Source organism: Mobula birostris, chromosome 21 (genome assembly GCF_030028105.1).
Source record: "Mobula birostris isolate sMobBir1 chromosome 21, sMobBir1.hap1, whole genome shotgun sequence".
NCBI lineage: Eukaryota > Metazoa > Chordata > Chondrichthyes > Myliobatiformes > Myliobatidae > Mobula > Mobula birostris.
The window spans coordinates 41,687,161-41,712,568 of NC_092390.1; the positions used below are offsets into that span (position 1 = coordinate 41,687,161).

The following is a 25,408-nucleotide window of genomic DNA, read 5'->3' on the forward strand; positions in this document are numbered from 1 at the left end:
AGTTGCTCAATTGCAGTGACTACAATTTCAATGCATTTCTATGAACAAGAAGTACGTACCAATTATAATTTTGTTTTCAAGAAGGGGAGATGTAGCTGGAGTTAATGATCTAATTCCGATGTCAGTCCGTTAGCCACTCTTACATGGGAGGAGTTCACATACTGTACAAGCTGAGTTTTCAATGAAGTTCAGTTTAGTATCCTGCATGCTGGTGTCCTGATGTGTTCTGCACAATCCCTCATATTGAACACAGCAACATGAAATACAATTGTCTGTCTCAAAGCTCTGTCAAAGTGATTCCTTGGCACAATAAGAACTGAATTTCTCCTTTTCACTATGCACTTATACATGACAAGGAGTAGATATATGTGGTCTCATGTTAATAATGATATCAATGGTGTAATGATACTTCAAATATTCTTTAATTTTGCAAGCAGTTTGCATGAAGTATTATTTTTCAGTATACACAGCAGCAAATTACTCTCTGAATCTTTCATGACAGACATCTTAAATTTTGAAATCTATTATTTTTGCAAATTGCATAAGAAGGGTGGTAATAGCTGAAGGATTTGATTGTTCTTGGCAATTATATTGTATGGGCTTTTATGCACCTTTACATTAAAATGATGAATATGATTGGACAATAAGACATAAGAGCGAGTTTAGGCCATCAAGTCTGCTCTGCCATTCCATATTGGCTGATTATTATCACTTTCAACCCCATTCTCCTGCCTTTTCCCTGTGACAAAATTACTAATCAAGAGGCTATCAACCTCCATTTTAAATGTACCCAATGACTTGGCCTCCACGGCCATCTATGACAATGAATTCCGTAGATTCACCATCCTCTGGCCAAAGAAATTCTTTCTCATCTCAGTTCCAAAGGGGCATCCTTCTAGGCTGAGGCGGTGCCCTCTGGTCCTACATGATCTTGTGTGAAGCAACTGAAAGATTACTTGTGCTTTCATGTTCTCTCTTTCTGAAAAACGGTTACTTAGAAAAGTGTAAACTGGAGGGTTGAGTTCCCTTCTCTTATACTCCTCATGCACTACAGAGGATTGAAGCTCAGCGACCACAAGGATGATGCACCATCAATAACTTCAAAAGACTGGAAGTAGAGTAAATACTGAAAGCCTTTTATTCGCAGTAAAATGTGACCTCCAGCATGCTGAGTGTCTGTCCCTGGACTGAGAGGAGGCGTCATGGCCCAATGGCCTTTATTCAGGGGTCTGTGGGAGGAGCCACCGGAGCAGTCAGCAGAGGGGCGTGTCCAGACAGGTAACCCAGTTACAACATATATATATATATGGTTTACCACAAAGTATCAACTGACTTGGTTGCAGGAGGGGCTGGATTGGCAGCTCAGTATTTCATGGTTCTGTTGTCTTAGATGTGATAGAGTGGGAGAGATTAAAGAAGGAGGGATGGTGTGGCTGGTCGGGGAAAATTTCACCACAGTGCTCAGTCAGGACAAACCAGAGAAATCATCTTGTGAGGTTTTATAGGTGGAACTAAGAAAGCTCTGACCATGTTAATGGGGCTATATTATAGACCACCCAATAGTCCACAGGATTTAGAGGAACAAACTTGTAGAGGAGTTGCAGATTGTTGCAAGAAATCTAATGTTGTGATAGTAGGTGATTTTAACTTTCCATATATTGACTGGGACTCCAATACTGTGAAAGGACTAAATGAGATAGAATCTGTCAAATGTATTCAGGATTTCCTTAATCAGGATGTAGAAGTCCCAATGAGAGCGGGAGAAATACTTGATTTCCTATTAGGGACTGAGTCAGGGCTGGTGACAGAAGTTTGTGTAGGGAAACACTTTGCATCTAGAGGTCATAATGTCAGTAGTTTCAAGGTAGTTATGGAAAAGGATAGGTCTGGTCCTTGGGTTGAGAATCTAATCAGAAAGGCCAGTTTTGATGGTATCAGAAGGGACCTGGCATGAGTGAAATGGGACAGGCCATTTGCTGGCAAAGGTGTACTTGGTAAGTGGGAGGCATACAAAAGTGAAATTTTGAGAGTACAAATCTTGTATGTGTCAGAATAAAAGGCAAGGATAACAGGTTTAGGGAACCTTGGTTTTTGAGAGATATTGAGGCCCTGGTTAAGACAAAAATGGAAGTACATAGCAGGTATAGGCAGGTAGGTACAAATGAGGTTCTTGAGGAATATAAGAGATGCAAAGGAACACTTAAGAAAGGAATCAGGAGGACCAAAAGAAAGCATGAGGTTACTCCAGCAGACAAGGTGAAGGAGAATCCTAAGGGTTTCTGCAGATACGTTAAAATGATTGCAAGTGACAAAATTGGTCTTCTAGAAAATCAGAGTGGTAATCTATGTGTGGAGACAGAAGAGATGGGGGAGATCTTAAATTGATCTTTTGCATCCATATTTACTTAGGAGACAGACACAGAGTCCATAGAGGTGAGGCGAAGCAGCAGCTGGGTCATGGACCCGAGACAAATCACAGAGGAGGAGCTGTTTGATGTCTTGAAGCAAATTAGGGTGGACAAATCCCCAGGGCCTGACAAGCTGTTCCCTTGGTCCCTGTGGGAGTCAGGTGCAGAAATTGCAGGGGCCCTAGCAGGGATATTTAAATCAAGCTTAGTAACAGGTGGTATACCGGAGGACTGGAGGACAGCTAACATTGTTCTGCAGTTGGCTCTAAAAATAAACCAGGAAATCATAGCAACACATATCAAAGTTGCTGGTGAACGCAGCAGGCCAGGCAGCATCTCTAGGAAGAGGTACAGTCGACGTTCACACTCAGGTTGGAGGAACAACACCTTATATTCCGTCTGGGTAGCCTCCAACCTGATGGCATGAACATTGACTTCTCTAACTTCCGCTAATGCCCCACCTCCCCCCGTACCCCATCTGTTATTTATATACACATATTCTTTCTCTCACTCTCCTTTTTCTCCCTCTGTCCCTCTGACTATACCCCTTGCCAATCATCTGGGTTTTCCCCCCCTCTCCCTTTTCCTTCTCCCTAGGCCTCCTGTCCAATGATCCTCTCATATCCCTTTTGCCAATCACCTGTCCAGCTCTTGGCTCCATCCCTCCCCCTCCTGTCTTCTCCTATCATTTCAGATCTCCCCCTCCCCCTCCCACTTTCAAATCTCTTACTAGCTCTTCCTTCAGTTAGTCCTGACGAAGGGTCTCGGCCCGAAACGTTGACTGTACCTCTTTCTAGAGATGCTGCCTGGCCTGCTGCGTTCACCAGCCACTTTTATGTGTGTTGCTTGAAATTCCAGCAACTGCAGATTTCCTTGTGTTGACACCATATGCTTTACAAACCCTATCAACTTATGCTGCAATCTTGAGGGAGGTGTTCTGTTGGACCAGATATACGAGTATTTGGATAGACAAGGAGTGATTCGGGATAGTCAGCATGACTTTTTGCATGGTAGGTCGTGTTTAACCATTTTAGAGTTTTTTGAGGAAGTTACCAGGAAAGTAGATGAAGGCAAGGCAGTGGATGTTGTCTACATATGGATTTCAGCAAGGCATTTGACAAAGTCCCACATGAAAGTTGGTCAAGACGGTTCAGTCACTGGCAATTCTCTGGCAATTAAGGTGAGTTAGTAAGATGGATGAGACATCAGCTTTGTAGTAGAAGCCAGAGAGTGGTAGTAGACGATTCCCTCTCTGACTGGATGCCTGTGACTAGTGGAGAGCTGCATGGATTGGTGTTGGGTCCATTGTTGTTTGTCATCTATATTAACAATCTGGATGATAATGTGGTTAACTGGATCAGCAAGTTTGCAGATGACACCAAGATTGGGGGTGTAGTGGACAGCGATAAAGACTCTCAAAGCATGCAGCGGGATCTGGACCAGCTAGAAAAATGGGCTGAAAAATTACAGATGGAACTTAATGTAGACACAGTTGAAGTATTACACTTTAGGAGTACCACCTAGAGTAGGTCTTATACAGTAAGCGGTAACCCACTGAGGGGTGAAGTAGAACAAAAGGACTTGGGAATACAGGTCCATAATTCATTGAAAGTGACATCACAGGTAGATAGGGCCATAAAGAAAGCTTTTAGCACATAGGTCTTAATAGATCAAAGTATTCAGTACTAGAGTTGGGATGTTGAAGTTCTATCATACATTGTTGAGGCCTAATTTGGAGTATTGTGTCTACTTTTAGTCACCTACCTAAAGGAAAGATGTAAATAAGATTGAAAGAGTACAGAGAAAATTTACAAGGATGTTGCTGGAACTGGAGGACCTGAGTTATAAGGAAAGATTGAATAGGTTAGGACTGTAATCTTTAGAACATAGAAGATTAAGAGGCGATTTGATGGAGGTATACAAAATCATGATGGTAATCTGGAGTTTGATTACACACAGGGGGCAGGGCTGGGGGGGGAAATAATCAAATAAGTACCTTCAAGGACTGGTTAGAGTGTTGAATGAGCTTCCAGTGCAAGTGGTGGATGCGATTTTGATTTCAAAGTTTAAGAGTTTGACTAGGCTCATGGGAGAGGGTGGAGGACTATGGTCCAGGTGCAGGTCGATGGGATGAAGCAGTTTACATGGTTTGGCACGGATTGGAAGCGCAAAAGACCCTGTGCTGTTGTCTTCTGTGATTCTATGACTCTATGACAGAATGGAGGAGTCATTGAAACGAAGAGGTCTGCAGATATCACAACCGGGAAATATATCTAAGCACAGTATTATTTTTCCATTTTAATTTCAAAAGGCCGTAGTTACTTCTGATTCTCCCTTCAGACATTAACACAACATCCACCCAATACAAACATTTTCAATCGACTGATATATGGACAATAAACACAGGCTGAGGATTCAAGAAGCATTTATTGAAAGGATCACCATGCAACCTTTTCTCAAAGTTCATGATCTTTCTTTGCCAGCACAGTTCTGTCTTCCCTCCTACCTGTCAATAAAGGGACATTAACTGAACTTTCCATTCAACTTTCCAACTGACGACAAATCAGCCCACTTCATCATCATCTGAGAGAAGGCATCAACAACCCATCTGTGCAACAAGAACTATGTCCAAAGGAGTGGAACCCTGTGTGCTCTTCTACTGCTGTAGCCTATCCACTTCAAGGTTTGATGTGTTGTGTGTTCAGAGACATTCGTCTGCATTCCATGCTTGTATCATGTGATTATTTGAGTTACTGTCATCTTCCCACCAACTTGAAACAGGCTGGCCATTCTCCTCTGACCTCACTCATTAAAAATGCTTTTTTGTTCACAGAACTGCTGCTCACTAGATATTTTTTGTTTTTCACACTATTTTCTATAAATTTTAGAGACTGTTGTGTGTGAAAAATCGCTGGCGATCTGCAGCTTCTGAAATACTTAAACCAGCCTATGTGGTACTAACAATCATTCCGTGGTCAAAGTCACTGATATCATATCTCTTCCCTTTTCTGATATTTGGTCTCAACAAGAAAGGATCCTTTTTTATCATGTCTGCATGCTTTTATGCATTGAGTTGCTGCCACATGATTGACTGATTGTATTAATAAACATTTATACAGGTGTACCTAATAAAGTGCTTATGATATAATAAAATCCCAAGGGTAATCTGGAGTTTCATTATCCATGGGGCGCTGGGGAGTGGGGTTGGGGTAATCAAGTAAATATTTATGTTGGACTCAATAGCAGATAATAGAACAAATTGCCAAACCTTGTTAAAAATGAAATTAGAAATGAATTATATTAAGGAATTAAGTTTAAGCTTTTTTTTAAAAAAAAAAGCAATTTGGAAGAAAAAGGAGTATTATAAAATTGAGCAACACACACAAAATTCTGGAGGAACTCAGCAGGCCAGGCAGCATCTAGGAAAAGAGTGCGGTCGATATCTCGGGCCGAAACCCTTCGGAGTCTCGCAGAGTAAAGAAGCTGAGCAGAGGTTTGTTTCTGCTCTCCGGCCTCGATGCAGCATCTGCCCCCAGTGCTGGCTGCTCCGGCAGCGGCTGTACCTGCATTCTTGAGTGTCAAGTTTGCCGAAGCTTTCACAACATCATAAAATTGATAATTTCTTTAGCTGGTTGAAATTTATATTTCCTAAAGGGAAATTACAGGTAGTGATGATAGTTCAGAAGTATATCTAGTAGTTTTGTGAGCAGCCCACAAGACATTGTTGTGTGTTGCCAGTGCCATCTTGTGTGCACCTGTGAAACGGAGACACCTCTTTTTCCCTTATTAGGGAGAGACAGAGCGCTGGTGGCATGTCAAATTACCGGATGAACGAGTAGTCTTTGGGATACTGCAAATCTGTGCCCTTATTGATGCTTTGCTACACACTTGAGTGCTCAGTGGGGGATACCGATGCGTTTTTTGCTGGTGGTGGGGGGGGGGGGTGGTCGTTGCTCTCTGCTGCTTATGTGTGGGAAGGGGGAGCTGGGGGGGGGGCTTTGGGGTTCTAACATTTAACTGTCATTCATTCTTTGGGGTACTCCTCTGTTTTCATGGATGTTTGCAAAGAAAAAGAATTTCAGGATGTATATTGCATACATTTCTGTGACATGAAATGTACCTATACCTATTGATCATTGTTTCGTTTGGCAGTATATGTGTATATAGTGGAATAACAATAAACTAGAACTTGAACTTGGTACCTTTGAAGTGTGTTGAAAATGAGATGAGGGTGGGTCTAGTGAAGCCTGCTCTGTAGCTAGCTCTAGAATGTACTGATTTCAGAAACTAACCCCAAAATACCATTTGAACCCTTTTTCTCTTTTTCCTAATGAATGATTGCTTAATGTTAGATTTCAAATGGCAGAATTGGTATCAAATCAACATTGCAGATCTGACCACCTTGAAAACTTCAGTGCAGAAACTAATACTGCAGTAGTCAAGCATTTGGCTGACTCACATTATATTTGGATGTATGCTTCAGCTATCATGTTCATACTCAATTAATGTGAATAATTGATCTTCATTTCATGGTACACAATTCAGTAGCTTGAATCTATGATTTCATGTCACACTGAGTTCAGGAGTCTTTGCAAAAGCTAGGAAGTGGTCTGTTGGCTTGTACTCAATTCATAAAATAATGTTCTGATCTGAAAAGCTAATTGCTCCTTTTAGTCTAAAATATATGATATTTTCAATCCAATACCTATTGTGTCATCTTAAAACTCTTGTAATAATTGAAGCTGCGGCTTCTACTTTGAAGGGTGTGTACAAAAGCAGAAGAATCACTTCAACCACCTAGTTCCAAATAGCAACAAATTACATCTCTACATGAAAATTATGATTAACAGATTAAGCAGCAAACATGATAGAACCCTCTCTTCTACAACTATTGACAAATCTACACATTGCTTCATTATATGAAGCTTTATTATTGGCATGGTCAATGTTCTCTTTGTGAAAGAAGTGAATATTGAAAACTTGGATTACAGATCATTTTCATCCAATTTGCAGATAATGGATTACAACAATTTAATGCAATGGGTTACTGGTGCCTTATATTTAAACTGGGCAAACTTCATTCTCAGGTGATAGCAGCTGAGCAAAGGTATCACGTTTGCTACACTCTTCCTGTTTTGTTGTATTAGCATAAGAAGTCTTCACTCTTGCAACAGTGGACATTTTGCTCTCATTATTGTTACCACCCTGCTTTCGATGGTCTGCTGTTGGGTTGGTGTCAGATTCACTGAGGCTGAACATTTGCAGGACACATTGCCTAAACTGGATGAAGATAAGAAAAGATCTGTAAATCAAATGTAAGGTTCAATAATTGCTGTCTGAATTTTGACCTTTATACTGTACTGTTATTCTGCCAAACATGAAAGCAAATTGAAAGAGGAAACAACTGCTATAGCATTTGTGGAGGAAGAAAGAGTCAGTTTCTAGTTGGTGAATGTTTCTCCAGAAGAAATGCGTACATTTTCATCAAAAACAAACTTTAACATTGGCTATGAAGTCTTCTTTCTGAAAACATTACTGCCCTATTAGTTGGAAAAAAGTGCTTCTTTGGGTTAATAGTTGAGATTGATAAATAGAGTCCAAAATAAACTGGAAATACATATTAGATTGAAGATGACTATTAATACTTTAAGTTCTGATTTTTTTTAAGGCAGGTCTACCTTTTGTTTCTTGTTACAGAGTGTAACACAGTATGATTTGAGGTTACTTGTCAGCCACACAAATTGAGAATTTTTCAAAGATACCATGTAGAAATAAAATCCCACATCACTTTGCCAGCAGTTTCAATTTTACTTATGTTTAATTGAAGGTTTGAAAGATTTGCTTGAAAGATTTTATTGGATTTAGCTAATGCTTTGCAGCAACAGCATTACATCTTGCAATCTCTCTGAAGTACTCTGATGAATTTGCACTGCCAGGCACTTTTATGTTTCAAGGTTTCACACACCAGCTTTCATCTGAAAGGTGAAAAATTGAATTGCTTTCAGATCTGCTGCAGAGCTTTCCTATGACCTGTGATGACAAGCAGAAGGGAGCCAGCTAGGTGGGATCTGCTGTTGCAGAATTTACATATGCTGGTGCTTTGATGTTTTGACCTAGATTCATAATGTATATATGCATCTATATTTTCGTTGTATTGAGACTGCAGTCTAGCATTATAGGAAATGGAAGGAAACGTTGAATTTCTGTCAGTGGAACAAGTTGTTATTATCACTGAGAGCCTTGAGGTGATGGATCAGAAACACACATGTGCACAACATAAAAGGTAAAAGATCATCTCCTGAACAATCCACCTTCCCCACGCTATCAAGCACTTCCTGCCCCATCTCTGGCAGGGTCTGTGGGTCTCACTCAGAAAAGCAGGAGGAAGTCTTACCCCCCACAGCCTACAGAGGAGAAGTCAACATGGGTCTCATCAACCACTTCAGAATGAGCAAACCTGGACTGGAAACAATTTGTTTGCATTCTAAGAAGAAGAGAAGATCCAGATGAAGATATGACTAGATTAGAGAAGATAAACTCCCTTAGGAGTTTGCAAAGATTCCACACGGCATGTAAATCTTTAACAAACCTCTATAGATGTATAGTGAAAATATATTGACTGACAGCCTGGTATGGAAACACCAATGCCCTTGAATGGAGAATCCCACAAAAGGTACTGGATACAGCCCAGTCCATCACATGTTAAGCTCTCCCCACCACTGAGCACCTTTACATGAAGCACTATTGTGGGAAAGTGGCAACAACATAGTCTTTTACACACTGGTTGAATGCTCAAGTTTTTGCAGTTTTTCATTGATTCTGTTATGGTTATTATTCTATTATGGATTTATTGACTATGCCCACAAGAAAATAAATCTCTGGGTTGCATCTGGTGACATATGTGTGCTTTGATAATAAATTTACTTGGAACTTTTACTTTCAACTGCCCACATTACACCTCAGTCTATTTTTATATTATCAGTTTCATTATACTTTCTGCATATGCTACAGTTTGACGGAAAAGGGTTCTATGTCATAGAAGGTGGAAAGGAAGTACACTTTGTGAGATGTTATGCAGCGTGAAAAAGCTCAGCAGTTACACCTATCATAGGATTAAAAATTCTGACCATTTTATTTATCATTTGGAATAATGAATATAGGTTGGGAATGCAATGAAACAGCAACACAAGTATTTCTGCTGGACATCATGACCAGTCTGAACCCACAAAACAAAGTCCTGGTGGAGCTATACAGGTGTTAATTCAGAAAATCAGTAGTATATTTAATGGTACAGGTGTCCTTGTTTTGGATAAGGTCACTGAGGCAGAAAAGCAGGACGAAGTCTTACTCCCTACAGCCTACAGAGGAGAAGTCAATGCCCTGACATGGTGGTGCCAAGAAAACAACCTCTCCCTCAATGTCAAAAAAACAAAGGAGTTGATCGTGGATTACAGGAGGAATGGAGACAGGCTAGCTCCTATTGACATCAATGGGACTGTAGTTGAGAGGGTGAGTAGTTTTATGTTCCTTGGTATACACATCACCAAGGATCTTAACTGGAATGTATATACCAGCTGTGTGGTGAGAAGAGCACAACAGCAGCTCTTTCACCTCAGACACCTGAAAAAGTTTGCCATGAGTCCCCAGATCCTCAGGACTTTCTACAGGGGCACCATCAAGAGCTTCCTGACTGTCTGTGTCACTGCCTGGTATGGAAACTGTACTATGCTCAGTCACAAGGCACTGCAGAGAGTGGTGTGGACAGCCCAGCGCATCTGTGGATGTGAACTTCCCTCTATTCAGCACATTTACAGCAGCTGCATAAAAGGGACCCCGAGGATCATCAGGGAGTCCAGCTACCCCAACCATACACTGTTTCAGGTGCTTCCGTCTGGCAAACGGTACCACATCATTAAAGCCAGAACCAACAGGCTCCAGGACAGCTTCTTTCACCAGACTATCAGATTTATCAATACACATTGATCTGATTGTGTTTCTGACTGTACATTGCATCTGACTGTACATACATGTATTCAAGACAATTATGTATACCATCAGTGTTTGTACATAGTGACAGAGACGCAACATAAAGATTTTTACCCCCTGTATGTTGCGAAATGGATGAGAGAAATAAAAAAAAATCTAATTCTAATTCCTTGATACCTCCAGATATCTTGAATCTGTTGACCTCTCTGTATGAAGGTAGATCATGTCAATAATAGGTTAGCAGTACACAACTTCTTCACAAACTGACATAGATAGTAAATCTGTAATAATGACTTCTTCAGCATAGCACCACAAAGAATATGTGAATATTAACTGAATTTCTTAAATGTAGACAAATAAAATAATCAATCTTTTATTGAAGTAAATGGCATAAAAGAACACATCCCGCAAATCATCCAGATATTTGCAGGCATTTCGTAATTGCTTCCAGTTCTGACTATTCTAACAGATGCCAAACTGCCTTTCCCACACTACTGTCAATAGTCTTGATACCATTCAAAACTCTGCTGCTTACATTCGAACAAATCCCAAATTCCCAGCATTCTGTGTTTGGAAGTTAAACAATGTGTAATTTTAAAAACTGATTTACTGTAACTCAGGTATCACTTGATGGGCTAATTTTGAATGCAAATGAAATCAATTCTACCACTCATATTTGCTTAGCTAGATCAGTAAATTTTGACAATTCTGGACACTGCGTTTACCATATCTTGATGTTGTATTTTGCCACAGTGTCAAACTGTGCTGACTTGGAGTATTCTCACTTTAAGAACTTGCCATGGTTCTTTCTTCCTTATACAAATGACAGTGTGTAACTGCACTCAACAGATAATGACTGTTGACTAAGCTCACTGTTCCCACACTACCGACTTAGAAAATGATGGAAAATAGAGTGGGAGAGAGGTAAATAAAAGCTGTATGGGTGTAAGAGAGAGGAGAGTTTTACACAGGTAGAAAATTAAGTTTGCTTTTCCAGTCAAACTTTTAACATAAAGCAATCTATTTTTCCAGTTAATTCACATATAAATAGGGAGCAGAAGTAGCCTATTTCAATATTTGACACAATAATTCTATTACAATTGTAACAATACACCATATCTTTTCTAACCTTGGCAAACACTGGCCCCCTTACTAATCAACTATATATCTAACTGTGCCTTCAAGGACTCTGCTTCTGTTGCCCATTGAGAAAAATAAATAGTTATTTTTACACCAAAACCCTTAGTTCTAGGCTCTCCTACTGGAGGAAACATAATCTCAACATGTACTCTGTCACAATCTGCCAGATCTTTTATCTTTTGGGTATGAATTCTTCAAAAAAAATTCTTGGAGCTGGTGTGAAATTGTAAAATCCTTTATGATTTAATTCATAAAAGTGTTATTAAAATTATTAATTAAACTGACACACAAGAAGGGTGATTAAGAAGGGTTATGGCAGCAGTCCCCAACCACCGAGCCGCGGACCAGTACCGGGCCGCAAAGCATGTGCTACCGGGCCACGAGTAAACGATATGAGTCAGCTGCACATTTCCTCATTCCCTGTCATGCACTGTTGAACTTGAACATAGGGTTGCCAACTGTCCCATATTTCCCAGGACATCCCGTATATTGGGCTAAATTGGTTTGTCCCGCTAAGGTAGAGCGTTCCTATGAAACCTTTTGTGCCGAAATGGTGTGAAGCAAAGAAGCAATTACCATTAATTTATATGGGAAAAATTTTTTGAGCGTTCTCAGACCCAAAAAATAACCTACCAAATCATACCAAGTAACTAACTCTAACATATAGTAAAAGCAGGAATGATATGATAAATACACAGCCTATATAAAGTAGAAATAATGTATGTACAATGTGGTTGGGAAGATTAAGCCAAAACCGATTTGTGGAAAAAAAAACGGCATCTACGCGCATGTGTACATCACATATGCGCGTCACGCATGCGCACACAGGTGCCCGCGCAAGGCTTCACGGTCATGGTAGTCTTTCTCCGGGTAAACACAAGTGTCCCGTCAACACACACAAAAACTGTTGGTGAATGCAGCAGGCCAGGCAACATCTATAGGAAGAGGTACAGTCGACGTTTCGGGCTGGGACCCTTTGTCAGGATTTGACTGCTACTTTTGTCCCTTATTTGGAAGTGAGAAAGTTGGTAATCCTCACTGTAAAAGACATGTTGAGGTGAGTTTAACCCCACTTGATTACCACCTCCCCCCCCCAACAAGGTCGGCCGGTCCGCAAGAATACTGTCAATATTAAATTGGTCCGCAGTGCAAAAAAGGTTGGGGACCCCTGCGTTATGGAATGGTTGTTTTTATTAGTCGAGGTACTGAGTTCAAAAGTCAAGAGGTTAGGTTGCAACTTTATAAAACTCTGGTTAGGCCAGATTTGGAGAATGCACACTGTTCTGGTTGCCCCACTATAGGAAGGATATTGAGGCTTTGGAGAGGATGCAGAAGAGGCTTACCAGGATGCTGCCTGGTTTAGAGGGTATGTGCTGTCATGAGAGGCCAGGTAAACTTGAGATGTTTTCTCTGGAGCGCCAGAGGCTGAAGGTATATCTGATAGAGGTTTACAAGATTATGAGAGGCATAGATAGTGGACACTTCACATCTTTTTCTCAGGGTGGGAGGGGGTAAGTTCAAAGGGGATGTGAGGGGTAAGGTTTTACTCAGAGAGTCATAGATGCCTGGAATGTACTGCCTGGTGTGGTGGTAGAGGCAAATACTTTGGAGGCTTTTAAGAGACGTTTGGACAGGTACATGGATGTAAGGAAGGTAGAGGGATATGCACATGGTATATGTAGAAGGAATTAGTGTTTGGGTGTTTTTGATTTGCTTTTTAGCTGGTTTGGCACAACACTGTGGCCAAATAGCCTGTTCCTGTGCTCTTCTGTTCGATGTTCTAAGTTTCTACAAAGTGCACAGGGATTTGTCAAATGACATTTGTTATGCTGTTATGTTGTTGTACCTCTTCACGCCTTGTAGAGCATTGAGCAGCATTTTTGCTGTTTCCGTAGCAAAGTGACTGATTTTTACGAGGCCGAGTTGCTAGCTCGATGCTCAACCCAGCACGGATGGAAGGCGTGCAAGGAGCCGTCCAGATTCGAACCCACGACCATTTGTCTTTAAGTCCAGTGCTGATGCCACTATACCACCAGCTGGTGTATTTGTTATGTATTTTCTCCATTTTGGCAATAGTTATATGAAAAATTGTCTATATCTTATTTGTATAAATGCACTTGTACCCATCATAATTTCAATTTGTATAATTAATATGTTGTGGTAGGGACATTAAGTAACATTTGGCTTTCCATATTTAACACCATATTCAAAATACTGTGCTACAACACTAACCTTGCAATAAATTTGCAAAATATTTTCAAATGCACATGGTGTAATCACTGCTGCACAGTTCTATCATTGTTATTTATATAGCAGCAAGTTATACTCTTATCACTGTTACTGACAGCATATATATTAGCAAAAGCAACCTTGTTTCACTGAAAGCCTGGGTGAAATAATATCGTACCTGTTTGTTCATAAACACATAAATGACTGGATTATAAACTGTAGCAGTTTTTGAGAAGAAAGCTGGTATTGCAGCCAGCCGTGGATCTAACTCAATGGCTGGACAGGCAGTCACAGTTATGGAGAAAGCAGCGTATGGGGACCAGCAGAAAAGAAAGGCCAGTATCATAACAATAACCATCCTGGTGACTTGTTTTTCTGGTTTTCTTGCTGCTCCCAGTCTCCCTTGTGTACTTGATACCTACAGCAAGAGAAGGTACAGTATAGTCAACTGCTCCATCCTTAACGTTGTCTTGCATTTTGGTTATTTTTCTGTTTTCTTTAATTCACACAAATTTCAAGGCAAAAAAATCTGTAAACGCTTGTAACCTTTTTGATTGCATATTTCATATTTTTCTCCATGTCAACTTTATTACGAGCCTTTTGAAGTATTGGAATTTGAAACAGTGTAGGGAAGTGTATGGTCATGCACTTTGGTGGGAGGAATAAAGGCATAGACTATTTTCAAAACAGGGAAACAAATTCAGAAATCAGAGCTACAAGGGAACTTGGGAGTCCTTGTGCAGGATCCACTGAAGGTTAACTTGCAGGTTGAGTCTGTGACCAGGAAGGCAAATGCAATGTTAGCATTCATTTAGAGGACTAGAATAAAAAAGCAAGCATGTAATGCTGAGACATTATAAGGCATTGGTCAGACCACATTTGGAGTATTATGCCAGTTTTTGGATCCTTATCTAAGAAAGGACGTGCAGCCATTGGAGAGGGTCCAGAGGAGGACTACGAGAATGATTCTGGAAATGAAAGGGTTAACGCATGAGATGTTTGAAGACTCTGGAACTGTACTTGTTGGAGTTTAGAAGAATGGGTGGGGGGGGTGATCTCAATGAAACCTATTGAATACTGAAAGGCCTAGGAAGCGTAGATGTGGACAGGATGTTTCCAGTAGTGGGAGTCTCTAAAATCTGAGAATACAGCCTCAGAATTTAAAGAGATGCCTTTAGGACAGAAATGAAAATGAATTTCTTTAGCCAGAGTGTGGAGAATCTCTGGAATTCATTGCCACAGTCACGTGTGGAGACCAAGTCACTGGTCAAGTATTTCCAGGGCTATTCATTACTGAATGAACATTCTGAACCAACTGGGAATGAAACTGAAAATGCTTATATCTTGTTTTGAAGTGCTGAGACCTGAAAGGAAATCCTGTCAGGTGAGAGCCAGAACAAATGCTACCAGGAAAAAGCTGAGAAAACCTTTCACAGAAGGCAGAGCCTCATCCCAACACTTGTCATCTGAAAAAACCGATCCTTCTGTGCTTTTGAATATCCTTGACATTCAAAGTTTGAAGGTCTACAGCTTCTGCCCTCCATCAGATTTCTGAACGGAGACTGATCCTATGTATACTACCTCACTACTTTCTTCGCTCTCTTTTTGCTCTACTTACTTAACTAAATTTTATATATATTTCTTAATGATACATATAGTGCATAAATTATTTCTTAATTTTTACATTTATTATGAATTGCAATGTACTGCTGCTGCAAAACAACATTATTTCATGAGATATGCCAGTGATACTAACCTGATTCTGATTACAATGTTTGGAAACAATGCAGATCAAATTCTTTCCATTATTTAACTAAGCACGTAAATGCTCTAAGTAATCAGTACCAATGCAGCAAATAAAAATAATTTAAAAATGCAAATTACCTTATTTCAAACTGATCACCACAGCAACATTTTTATACAATGTCACTGAAGGTAAAGGAATGCTGGTTGACTTCAGGAAGGGGAGGGAGGGTGAGCACGTGCCAGTCTACATGGTGAGTCAGCAGTGGAGAGGATCTGCAGCTTTACATTCCTGGGCATTAACTTATCAGGCGACCTATCCTGCACCCAACATATAGATGAAATCACAAGGAACCTCTGCCAGCATTATTTCTTAGAAGGTTAAAGGGGTTCGGCATGCCACTGAACACTGCAACAAACTGCAGATGTACTGTTGAAAATATTGACTGGTTGCACCATGGTCTGGTATGGCAATGTGAACATAAGAAATGGTAGAATATAGTGAACTCTGCCCCCTGAACTCTGCCCCCTGCACCACTGGCACTTCCTTCTCCACCATCCGAAGTACCTATGCAGGCCGCAGCTTCAAGAAGGCAGCATGTGTTATCAAAGATCCCTATCTTCTTGCAGCTGCCATTGGCCAAGAGCTACAGGAGCCTGAAGTTCCCACACTGCTAGTTTCAAAACAGTTGCTCCCTTCATCTATTTGTTTCTGGAACCAACCTGCACAAGTATAATCACTGCCTAAGAAGAGCAACATCATGACCACTTTTCACTACAATGGACTTTATTTCCTAGTTGTTCTTTCTTGTATAATTTTGTTTAATTTGTTTTCAGTTTTCATTTTTTTTGGTGTGAATGCTTTCTTGTGACTGATGCCATGTGCCTGTGATGCAGTGTAAGATTTTCATTGGACCTGTACTTCTGCACGTGAAATTAAGCTCAACTTTTGACTTCCTTCCTTATAGCTGCAGAATTGCCAATCAAATAATTATCTTTTAACTTATCCATATAATGTAGCCTTGCTGAAGGCCATTATTTATTACCTTCCTGCTGAGAAGGCAATTAGGTCAGGGGTTGGATTCATCTAGAGTTATGTGTAGACTGTACCAGGAAGGATCATAAATTTATCTCTGAGGACAACAGTGAACTAGATGGGCTTTTGTGAAAAGCCAGCTTTTATCAACACCAATTTCTTAATTTCAGATTTATTTAATTACTGGAATTTAAATCTTCCAAATGCTGTAATGGGATCCTGTCTCCGGAGAAACATCTCAGATCTCTAGATGCCTTTACAGTCAGTTAACCATTAAGTTACATTTTCTTGGGCCTCAGTCCTAAACCATGTGCAGGCCACTAGTGAAGACTCCAGTATAAACTATAGCAGCATGGGTATCTATGAAGGAATTTCAAACTTGCTGGCACATCTGAATTGTATTCTATATGTAACTTCTGGTATTTTGCAGTAAGCTCCAGCCCAGTTTGAATAAAATGATAAGGTCAGATTTTTATTAAGAAAATCAACACACCATAAAATTAACATTCTTGAGATTTATGATTATGCCAAAAGGTAGAATAATTTACTTTAAGTAATTTACCTTCCTTAGTTTCCTCAACAGCTTCCCATAAGACACAAATATAACCAATAAAGGCATAATGAAGCAAGTTGTGAAAAGAGCAATAATGTAGGTGTGATCATTGAATTCTCCAGAATACCTGCAAGAAATAAAACAGTTATATTGAGTATCAGTGTTTTAACTACTATTACGCACAGATGTTAAAAACTAGATATAATGCAGCACTGCTAAAATTTGATAGTAGCCTTACAACACACACAAAAATGCTGGAGGAACTCAGCAGGCCAGGCAGCATCTGTGGAAAAAAGTACAGTCGACGTTTCAGGCATCTGCAGATGTTCCCTCATTTGTGAAAGTAGCCTTAAACACTACAACATTGTTACTGCAGTTAACGTATTGTTTTACATGGCTCAAGTATGATAAATTGTGTCATTTACATATAATATCACATTAATAACTTCTCTAGTTCAAAAAGGACATCACATGTCCTTCCAATTACAGGAGCTTTCTGTAAAGAATATTCAACATGATTTCATATCACTTAGCAATCTAATGCCCTAATCTCACCCTCTGCTGTCAGAACAAGGACAGAATCCCACTTCGGATGCGCTTGGCGTTGCCATCCTAACGAGTGAGCTACAGATGAAGACAAGTAAAGACCTCTGCTTCTTAGCTCCTCACTCTGTCTCTACTCTGAATATCCATGATGTCCTAACCACACTGTGAAGGAAGGCTTCGCTTTGTGAGTTTGCCACAAATAAAGGTCTTAGTACAGAACTCAGGGTTTTTGTACTTTGATGATGATGATGATGGTGGCATCTGTCTGTCTCAAAGGACAATGGGTGTCCGCTAGGGGGCAAGCCTGGGCCGAAGGTATGAAGATCCTCGGATGCCCAGTCATCAAGATCCCTCTCTCAGCCTCAGCAACGTAATCCAAAGGAAAGCTTATGAAGCAATACATTTGGCAGTGCTGGAAGGACATCCGGTGACATTCAACTGCCTTAGGGGCTCCACTCAGGATTTGCTGCCTGGGTTCACTCCCATGTCCTTCGTCATTCCTGAGGTTGCCCACAAGGCAGTGGGGCTACTTACCCATCGCTGGGGATCTGGTTTACGAGCACCGGGTTGTGTCCACACGCCAGTGGGCCTGCTTGCTATGTGCGCAGGGGCCAGACCTCCTCCCCATCCTCTGTAGTTGGGCCTGAGTCTGAAAGGATTGCAGTTTTCCATGTGTCACCAGCGAGGAGGTACTACATGAGGCTTGATGTTGGGGAGGCTGTGTACTGGCAGGGAGAGATTTACACATTCAGCTCTCCTTTTTGCAAGGCTGCTAGCCAGAAGTGGAAAAGCTGAAAGCAAGAGGAACCAGCACTGCCCATGACCACACCAGACGTGTCACTACAACCATTTAACATGCTACTTTAATAATGAGATAATCAATTAATGATGGTAATCCATTATTAAATAATTATCTCATTGGAAGAATTCTTGTGAAAATATCTTCATATAAAGCCGGTCATTAGTTTAAAAACGATGCTTTGCATTCACTGACATGGATATATATTTTCAGCGAAAACTGCAGCCTGGAAAATTTAATGATGTCGAGGCAATTTTCCAGTAGTTGAACTGCTGAACAGATTTACCTGGAGGGTCTTTTTTGCAACTTTCTTTCTCATTTACAATTGAAACTTCAGGTCGTTGCGGTGGCTTTCATCCTTGTATCTCCTGAACATTTCTCAAGGGGGAGGCTATGGTGGGCATTAAGATGGGGTAACGGAGCAATACCAGCTGTATTGCCCTAACATTGACCTAATACAGTCAATATGGCTGAATGGCACCCTTCTATGCAATGACCATTCTGAGGTAATTTCAACAAGCTTGGAAACAGATCAGTCTGTCTTCACTTCAGCTTATGTACAATCCATCTCACTTCATATAAGTAGACTTCATTAAAGTCCTTCTTCATTAAACAATAGTTACTACCCTCCTTCCACCACACCGTTCTGTTTTTATTTGTAGATACACTGCAGAGCAGATCTTTCTGGCCCGATGAGCCTCACTGCCCAGCAACCCACCTATTTAACCCTACCCTAATCACAGGACATTTAAGACAGGGAAAACTCCGATTTCAAACCTCTGCTGCCATGCGGCCATACCCACTCATGGGAAAGGCTTCGGGAGTAAACCCTGAGGACAAATCCGGAGCTGGAGTCCCTAAGGCAGTCCGACTTTGCCTTCAACCTCATTCTGGCAACTCCTGCGACGACACAGGTGCCAAGCTATATCGGCCCTTGCACTTCCCTTGGACAACATCGGTGTTGTGGAGAGGGGAGACTTGCAGCATGGGCAACTGCCGGTCTTCGATACAACCTTGCCCAGGCCTGCGCCCTGGAAAGGATACTCCAGCGTTGCCTCACCGCAACGGCACAACACGGAAAGACTTTCCAGGCACAGATCCATGGTCTCGTGAGACTAACGGATACCACCGATAATCACAGGATAATTTACATTTATCAATTAACCTACTAACTGTCATGTCTTTGGGAGGAAACTGGAGCACCCTGAGGAATCCCATAATTCTTGGGCGTTATTACAAATTCTTTAGATTGATTAGCAAGAACAAATTGAAGGAAGGCAGGGGCAAGTGGAGCGGCCATTGTTGGAGTTGACAGAGTGGAGAATTTGAGGCTTTAGCTCTTCGAGGCTTCAGCAAAGAGAGGCTCCAGTCAGCAAAGCCAAAAACAAAAGCTGCAGGTAGAGATATTTCCCCCTTCTTTACATTTACTCAGTCAGAACAGCTGAGATGCCAGGCAGGATAGTGGAATGCTCCTCTTGTAGTTCCTAATGACTACGACTGTGAGAAGTGCATCCAGCTGCAGCTTCTAACAAACTGCTTTAAGGAGTTGGATCTGGAACTGGATGAACTCCAGATCATTCAGGAGTCTGAAGGGGTGAAAGATAGGACATATAGAGAGGTAGCTACACCCAAGGGGCAGGACACTGGAAAATGGGTGACAGCTAGAAAAGGGGAAGGGAGTAAGCAGCCAGTGCAGAGTACCCCTCTGACCATCCCCCTCAACAACAGGAATATCACTTTGGATACTGTTGGGAGGGATGACGAGAGCAAAGTCTCAGTGGGAGGGTCTCTTGCAATGAGTCTGGCTCTGTGACTCAAAAGGGAAGCGGGAGAAGAGACGAATTGCAGTGATAGGGTATTCATTAGTTAGGAGATCAGAAAGGAGGTCCTGTTGGCAAAAACAAGACTCCCGGTTGTATGTCACCTCCTAGGTGCCAGGGTGTGGGACATCTTGAATTGAGTCCTCGGCATTCTTAAGTGGGAGAGTGAACAGCCAGAGGCTGTGCTCCATGTAGGTACCAATGACATTGGTAGGATGAGTGATGAGGCTATGCAAAGGGAGTTCTGGGAGATAGGTGCCAAGTTAAAGGGAAGGGCATCCAGGGTTGTGATACCAGGATTGCTACCCAGGTCACATGCTAGTGAGGCCAGAACTAGGAAGATTATACGGTTTAATAGGTGGTAAAGGAGTTGGTGTAGGAGGGAGGGGATAAGATCTTTGGATCATCGGGCTCTCTTCCAGGGAAGGTGGGACCAGTGCAGAAGAGACGGGTTTGCACCTGAAATGGAGTGGGACTAATATCCCAGCAGGAAGGTTTGCTAATGATGCACGGTGGGGTTTAAACAAGATTTGCAGGGGGATGGGAACCAGAGTGCCAGAACAGCTAGTGGACAGATTATGGAGACAGATATTGGTAAAACCTCAGACAAAGTCGGGAATCAAAAGGTTGAGCATGGTGCAACTAGTGTCCTGAGCTGCGAATACTTCAATGCAAGAAGGTATCATAGGTAAGGCTCAGGGCATGGATCAATACCTGGAATTATGATATTGTAGCCATTAGTGAGACTTGGTTGCAGGAGGGATGGGATTGGCAGCTCTATATTCTGGGGTTACCATTGTTTTAGATGTGACAGAATGGGAATGGTTAAAGGAAGAGGGGTGGTGTTACTAGTTGGGAAAATGTCACAGCACTGCTCCATCAGGACAGACTGGAGAACACATTTAGTGAGGCATCATGGGTGGAACTGAGAAATAAGAAATGTACGATCACGTAAATGGGGCTGTATTACATACCCAACAGTCAGGGGAATTTGGATCAAATTTGTAGAGAGATCACAGACTGTTGGAAGAAACACAAGGTTGTTAAAGAAGGTGATTTTACCGTTCCAAATATTGACAAGGGATCCCATACTATAAAAGGGCTAGATGCTCCTCTGACTGGAGGCCTGTGACCAGTGGCACACCGCAGGGACTGGTGCCGGGTCTGTTGTTGTTTGACATCTATATCAATAATTCAGATGATAATGTAGTTAACTGGATCAGCAAATTTGCAGATGACACCAAGATTGGGGGTGGTAGTGGACAGTGAGGAAGGCTATCATGGCTGCAGAGATCCCTCATCGGCTGAGGGAAAAAATTGGCTGAGAAATGGCAGGTGGAATTTAATGGAGGCAAGTGTGAGTTTTTGCACTTTGGTTGGACTAACCAGGGTAGGTTTTACACAGTGAATGGTTGAGCACTGAAAAGTGTAGCTGAACAAAGGGATCTGAGAATACAGGTCCATAATTCATTCAAAATGGTGTCACATGTAGATAGGGTCGTAAGGAAAGCTTTTGGTACATAAATCAATGTATTGAGTACACAAGATTGGATGTTATGTTGAAATTGTATAAGATGTTAGTGAGGCCTAATTTGGAGTATTGTGTGCAGTTTTGGTCACCTACCTACAGGAAAGGTGTAAACAAGGTTGAAAGAGTACAGGAAAATTTACAAGGATGTTGCTAGGTCTGGAGGACCTGAGTTATAAGGAAAGATTGAATAGGTTAGGACTGTATTCCTTACAATGTAGAAGATTAAGAGGAGATTTGATAGCGGTGTACAAAATTATGAGGGGTATAGATTGGATAAATACAGGCAGGCTCTTTCCACTGAGGTTGAGTGGGACTGCAATTAGAGATCATGGGTTAAAGGTGAAAGGTGAGAAGTTTAAGGGGAACATGAGGGGAAACTTCTTCACTCAGAGGGTTGTGAGAGTGTGGAATGAGCTGCCAGCATAGCTGCTGCATGCAAGCTTGATTTTAGCGTTTAAGAGAAGTTTGGATAGGTACATGAATGGTAGGGGAATGGACAGTCATGGTCCCGGTGCAGGTCAATGGGAATAGGTAGCTTAACTGGTTTTAGTATGAACTAGCTGTGCCGAAGGGCCTGTTTCTGTGCTGTACTTCTCTATGATTCTATGATTCATGGAGATGACTTGAGCGTCTGGTACTCAACGTTGGAGAATCTGCCTTGAACACATCAGGTGACAATTTGCACAGAAAGAGCACTTTCATTCATTTGTATTGAAAGGAAATGGTCAAAATTAGATTACTTACATATTTTCAAACTAATTGAGTTTAATTAAAGATGTTTAAAATGTTTTTTTCTAAATTGTTCAAATAGTTCGTATTTTTAAATTATTGTAATCATTAAGTCAATTTTTTGAGTATTTCTGAATGTCAAAGACATTCAAAAACATTCAAAGTTTGGCTAGTTTTACATTTGGCTAAGTCTGAGATTGTTAGTTAGCCCTCAATTAATACTTTTCAAATGTTTAATAAGTTGGACTTGTTCTTGTCCACATGATGCAGAGAACTTCCATACTCAAGCAGGAATATCAAACTACTTAAACCACTGAATATCAAACTAACACTTCATTAGGTGTTGATCCCAAATAGGTAAGAAAAGACACATCACATCCATCTGTAGCAAAAGCAAAAACATTTCTGCTGGTAGGTTACCTTGGGCCATTAACATACTGTAGTCAAACTCTACAGCTGTCACACAAAAATGTGACCTCATGGTCCCCAATGAATACAAGAATTTGACCTGCTCAGAATGTTATAATTGTCCCTCGATTACAATAGGTTCACTCTATTAGTAATTTTAAGATTTTGAGATTTTTCAGCTCCAATAATAAAGTAAATTGCGCCACAATTTTTTTCTGTACATCAAATCACCACCCTTATCCGATGACAAGGTTCAGTATGTCAATTCTGCAAATGAAGTTTCCTTCTGAGCTGGAACAGAAGTACATGTTGATATCTATTACTGTGTCATACTTAATACTTCTCTAGATGAATATGTGCAGTGATAACAATAACAGACGTCTGGGATGGTGAGATTATTTCAACACTCAATAAACATGAAGTTAAAATGTATTCTTGCATTATTGGTTAAAGAAGAAACATTCTTGATTTGTCCACCTCTGGGGAAAAATAATCATTTTGGATGACTAAACACATGCAGAAAGTGTTCAATTATAATTGGCTAATCATATTTGACCATACCGTTATTCTGCAAGTTTAAAGTCATAATAGCGTCACACTAACCACTACTGTGGATACATCAGCATCATCCCTGATGAAGATGGCAGAGTTTGTCATCAAAACACCAGTTATAATTGATACCTGTACCTGACTGGAAACCTGAGAAGAGTCTATTCATGTTGGCATCCCTCCTATATGAACATTGATGTGAGTGGGCTCCGTTTCAGATACCCTTGAATTGCCATCATAGACAGTGAGTTTTGGGTGAAGGCAACAGAAGATCCTCAACTACACTCTCTCACACTCCTTCTCTGCTCTTGAAAATCAATGATGTCCAACATGGCCTCTGTCAAAGGAAGCAAGCACTTAACATTGTGAGATTTCTGCCTGAGTGAGTCTTTCCCCGTCACATCTTTTTTATGAGCCATTAGCTTAAAAACTCAACTAATGAAAGTTGAGTAAATTATTTCTTCTTTGCAATAAAATGTGTTTTGTCTTATGGTTATTACACAGGAGGCCACTCAGCCCATCAGATCTATTCTGGCTCCCAGGGTATCAATAATATTTCTCCTCCTATTTTCCTGTACTGCTGTAAGTTTTTTCCTCTCACATTCCCCTTGGACTTGTTTTGCCATTAACTTACACTGAAGGATAAGCTTTAGAGCAAACTAACATACCATCATGTCTTTGTGAAGCTGGAGGAAACCGGATGGTCCTGAGGCAAATGTTCACTGCCACAGAAAGTGTGTGCAAATACCGCACAAACTGATTCCAAAGTCAGGATTGAACACAGATCTGTTGAGTTAGGAGGCAAAAAACCTTGAAAGAATAGCTTAAAACTATTGGCTGAAACACTCCTGAAGTTAAAAATCAGAAGCAAGCTTAAAAGACAGTCTTTTCCTTTCTGTGTAGCTTGGATGCCTTGCTAATTATCTCTAGGCTGAATTCCACGTCTTCGCCCAAACCTATAACCCTCATCACCTAAAAGAGCAAGGCCAATAGGTACATCGTAGCATTGCCAACAAGCTCCTGTAACAAAGTCTAATTCTATCTGTAGTTGGAAGGTCTTATTATTGGCAGGACAAAATCAATATAACACCTACCCTGAATCCTTGTCAGAACATCTTCACTAAATAAAGTGCAGCTCCAGTAGTGCACTGTAACTTAAGGGCAACTTGGGAATGATCCATATCTGTCTATCATGCTGACATTTCTCAAGCCAGTAGATTGAATTTTTAAATGTTTCCAGAGCAAACAAAGACAACCTCAAATCTTTCACACAAACTTGCAAACTTTTGTTGAATAGCTGTCCTTTCTCACAAGTGTCAGAGGCTGGATAATTGTCTTAATGCAAGGTCTCGAACAAAAGCATTGCATAACTCTTTGCCACCACAGATGCTGCCTGACCTGCTGAGCTCCTTTGGCAGCTCAGTTCTAGCATCATTAGCTTGCTGACGGAATGCTGTGCTGTCCCTATGGAGATGTTATTAACATTTCTATCACCAGATTGGAAAGAGCTGGAGACATTGAAATGCACAAGCAGAGTGAACTTGGCTGCCACTAGTATAATCAGATCAGCCATGATGGTATTAGATAGTGTAGTTGCATCAAGGGACTGTGTGGTCAACTCCTGATTCTAGTTCTTCTCTTCTTTTGTGTTGTCAGTCTTCAGTCATGGTAAAAGACAAAAGTTAACTTGCTCCTCACCTAGCACAGAGTAAATGTCACTGGAGAACAAATTGTGAGAACCCTTGCTGATCTTTCCAGTCCTGAATTCAAATCCATCCTACTGGCGCTCAGGTTAAATTCAGCTCACTCAGCAATGCCCAGCACCGGCATTACCATGTTCTGTGCTGAGCAAACATTATACTGAAACTTCAAAGCCCCACAGCAAAATGAAGTTACTATTGGGATAACAAATCAAAACGTTTCAGTGAAGA

The 25,408-nt window shown here is 41.0% G+C and overlaps 1 protein-coding gene across 1 annotated transcript in view; it reads right to left on the reverse strand.

Moving 5' to 3' along the window:
- Positions 1–7,469: 7,469 nt before the first annotated feature.
- The window catches only part of valopa (vertebrate ancient long opsin a), a 32,957-nt gene continuing 15,018 nt past the window's right edge, over positions 7,470–25,408 (reverse strand). The window contains exons 3-5 of the mRNA XM_072239375.1: positions 17,105–17,222; positions 13,942–14,181; positions 7,470–7,688 (exon numbers count right to left, since the gene is read on the reverse strand). Of these exons, the coding sequence (XP_072095476.1) occupies positions 7,470–7,688; positions 13,942–14,181; positions 17,105–17,222 (577 nt within the window). The remainder of the gene's footprint in view (positions 7,689–13,941; positions 14,182–17,104; positions 17,223–25,408) is intronic.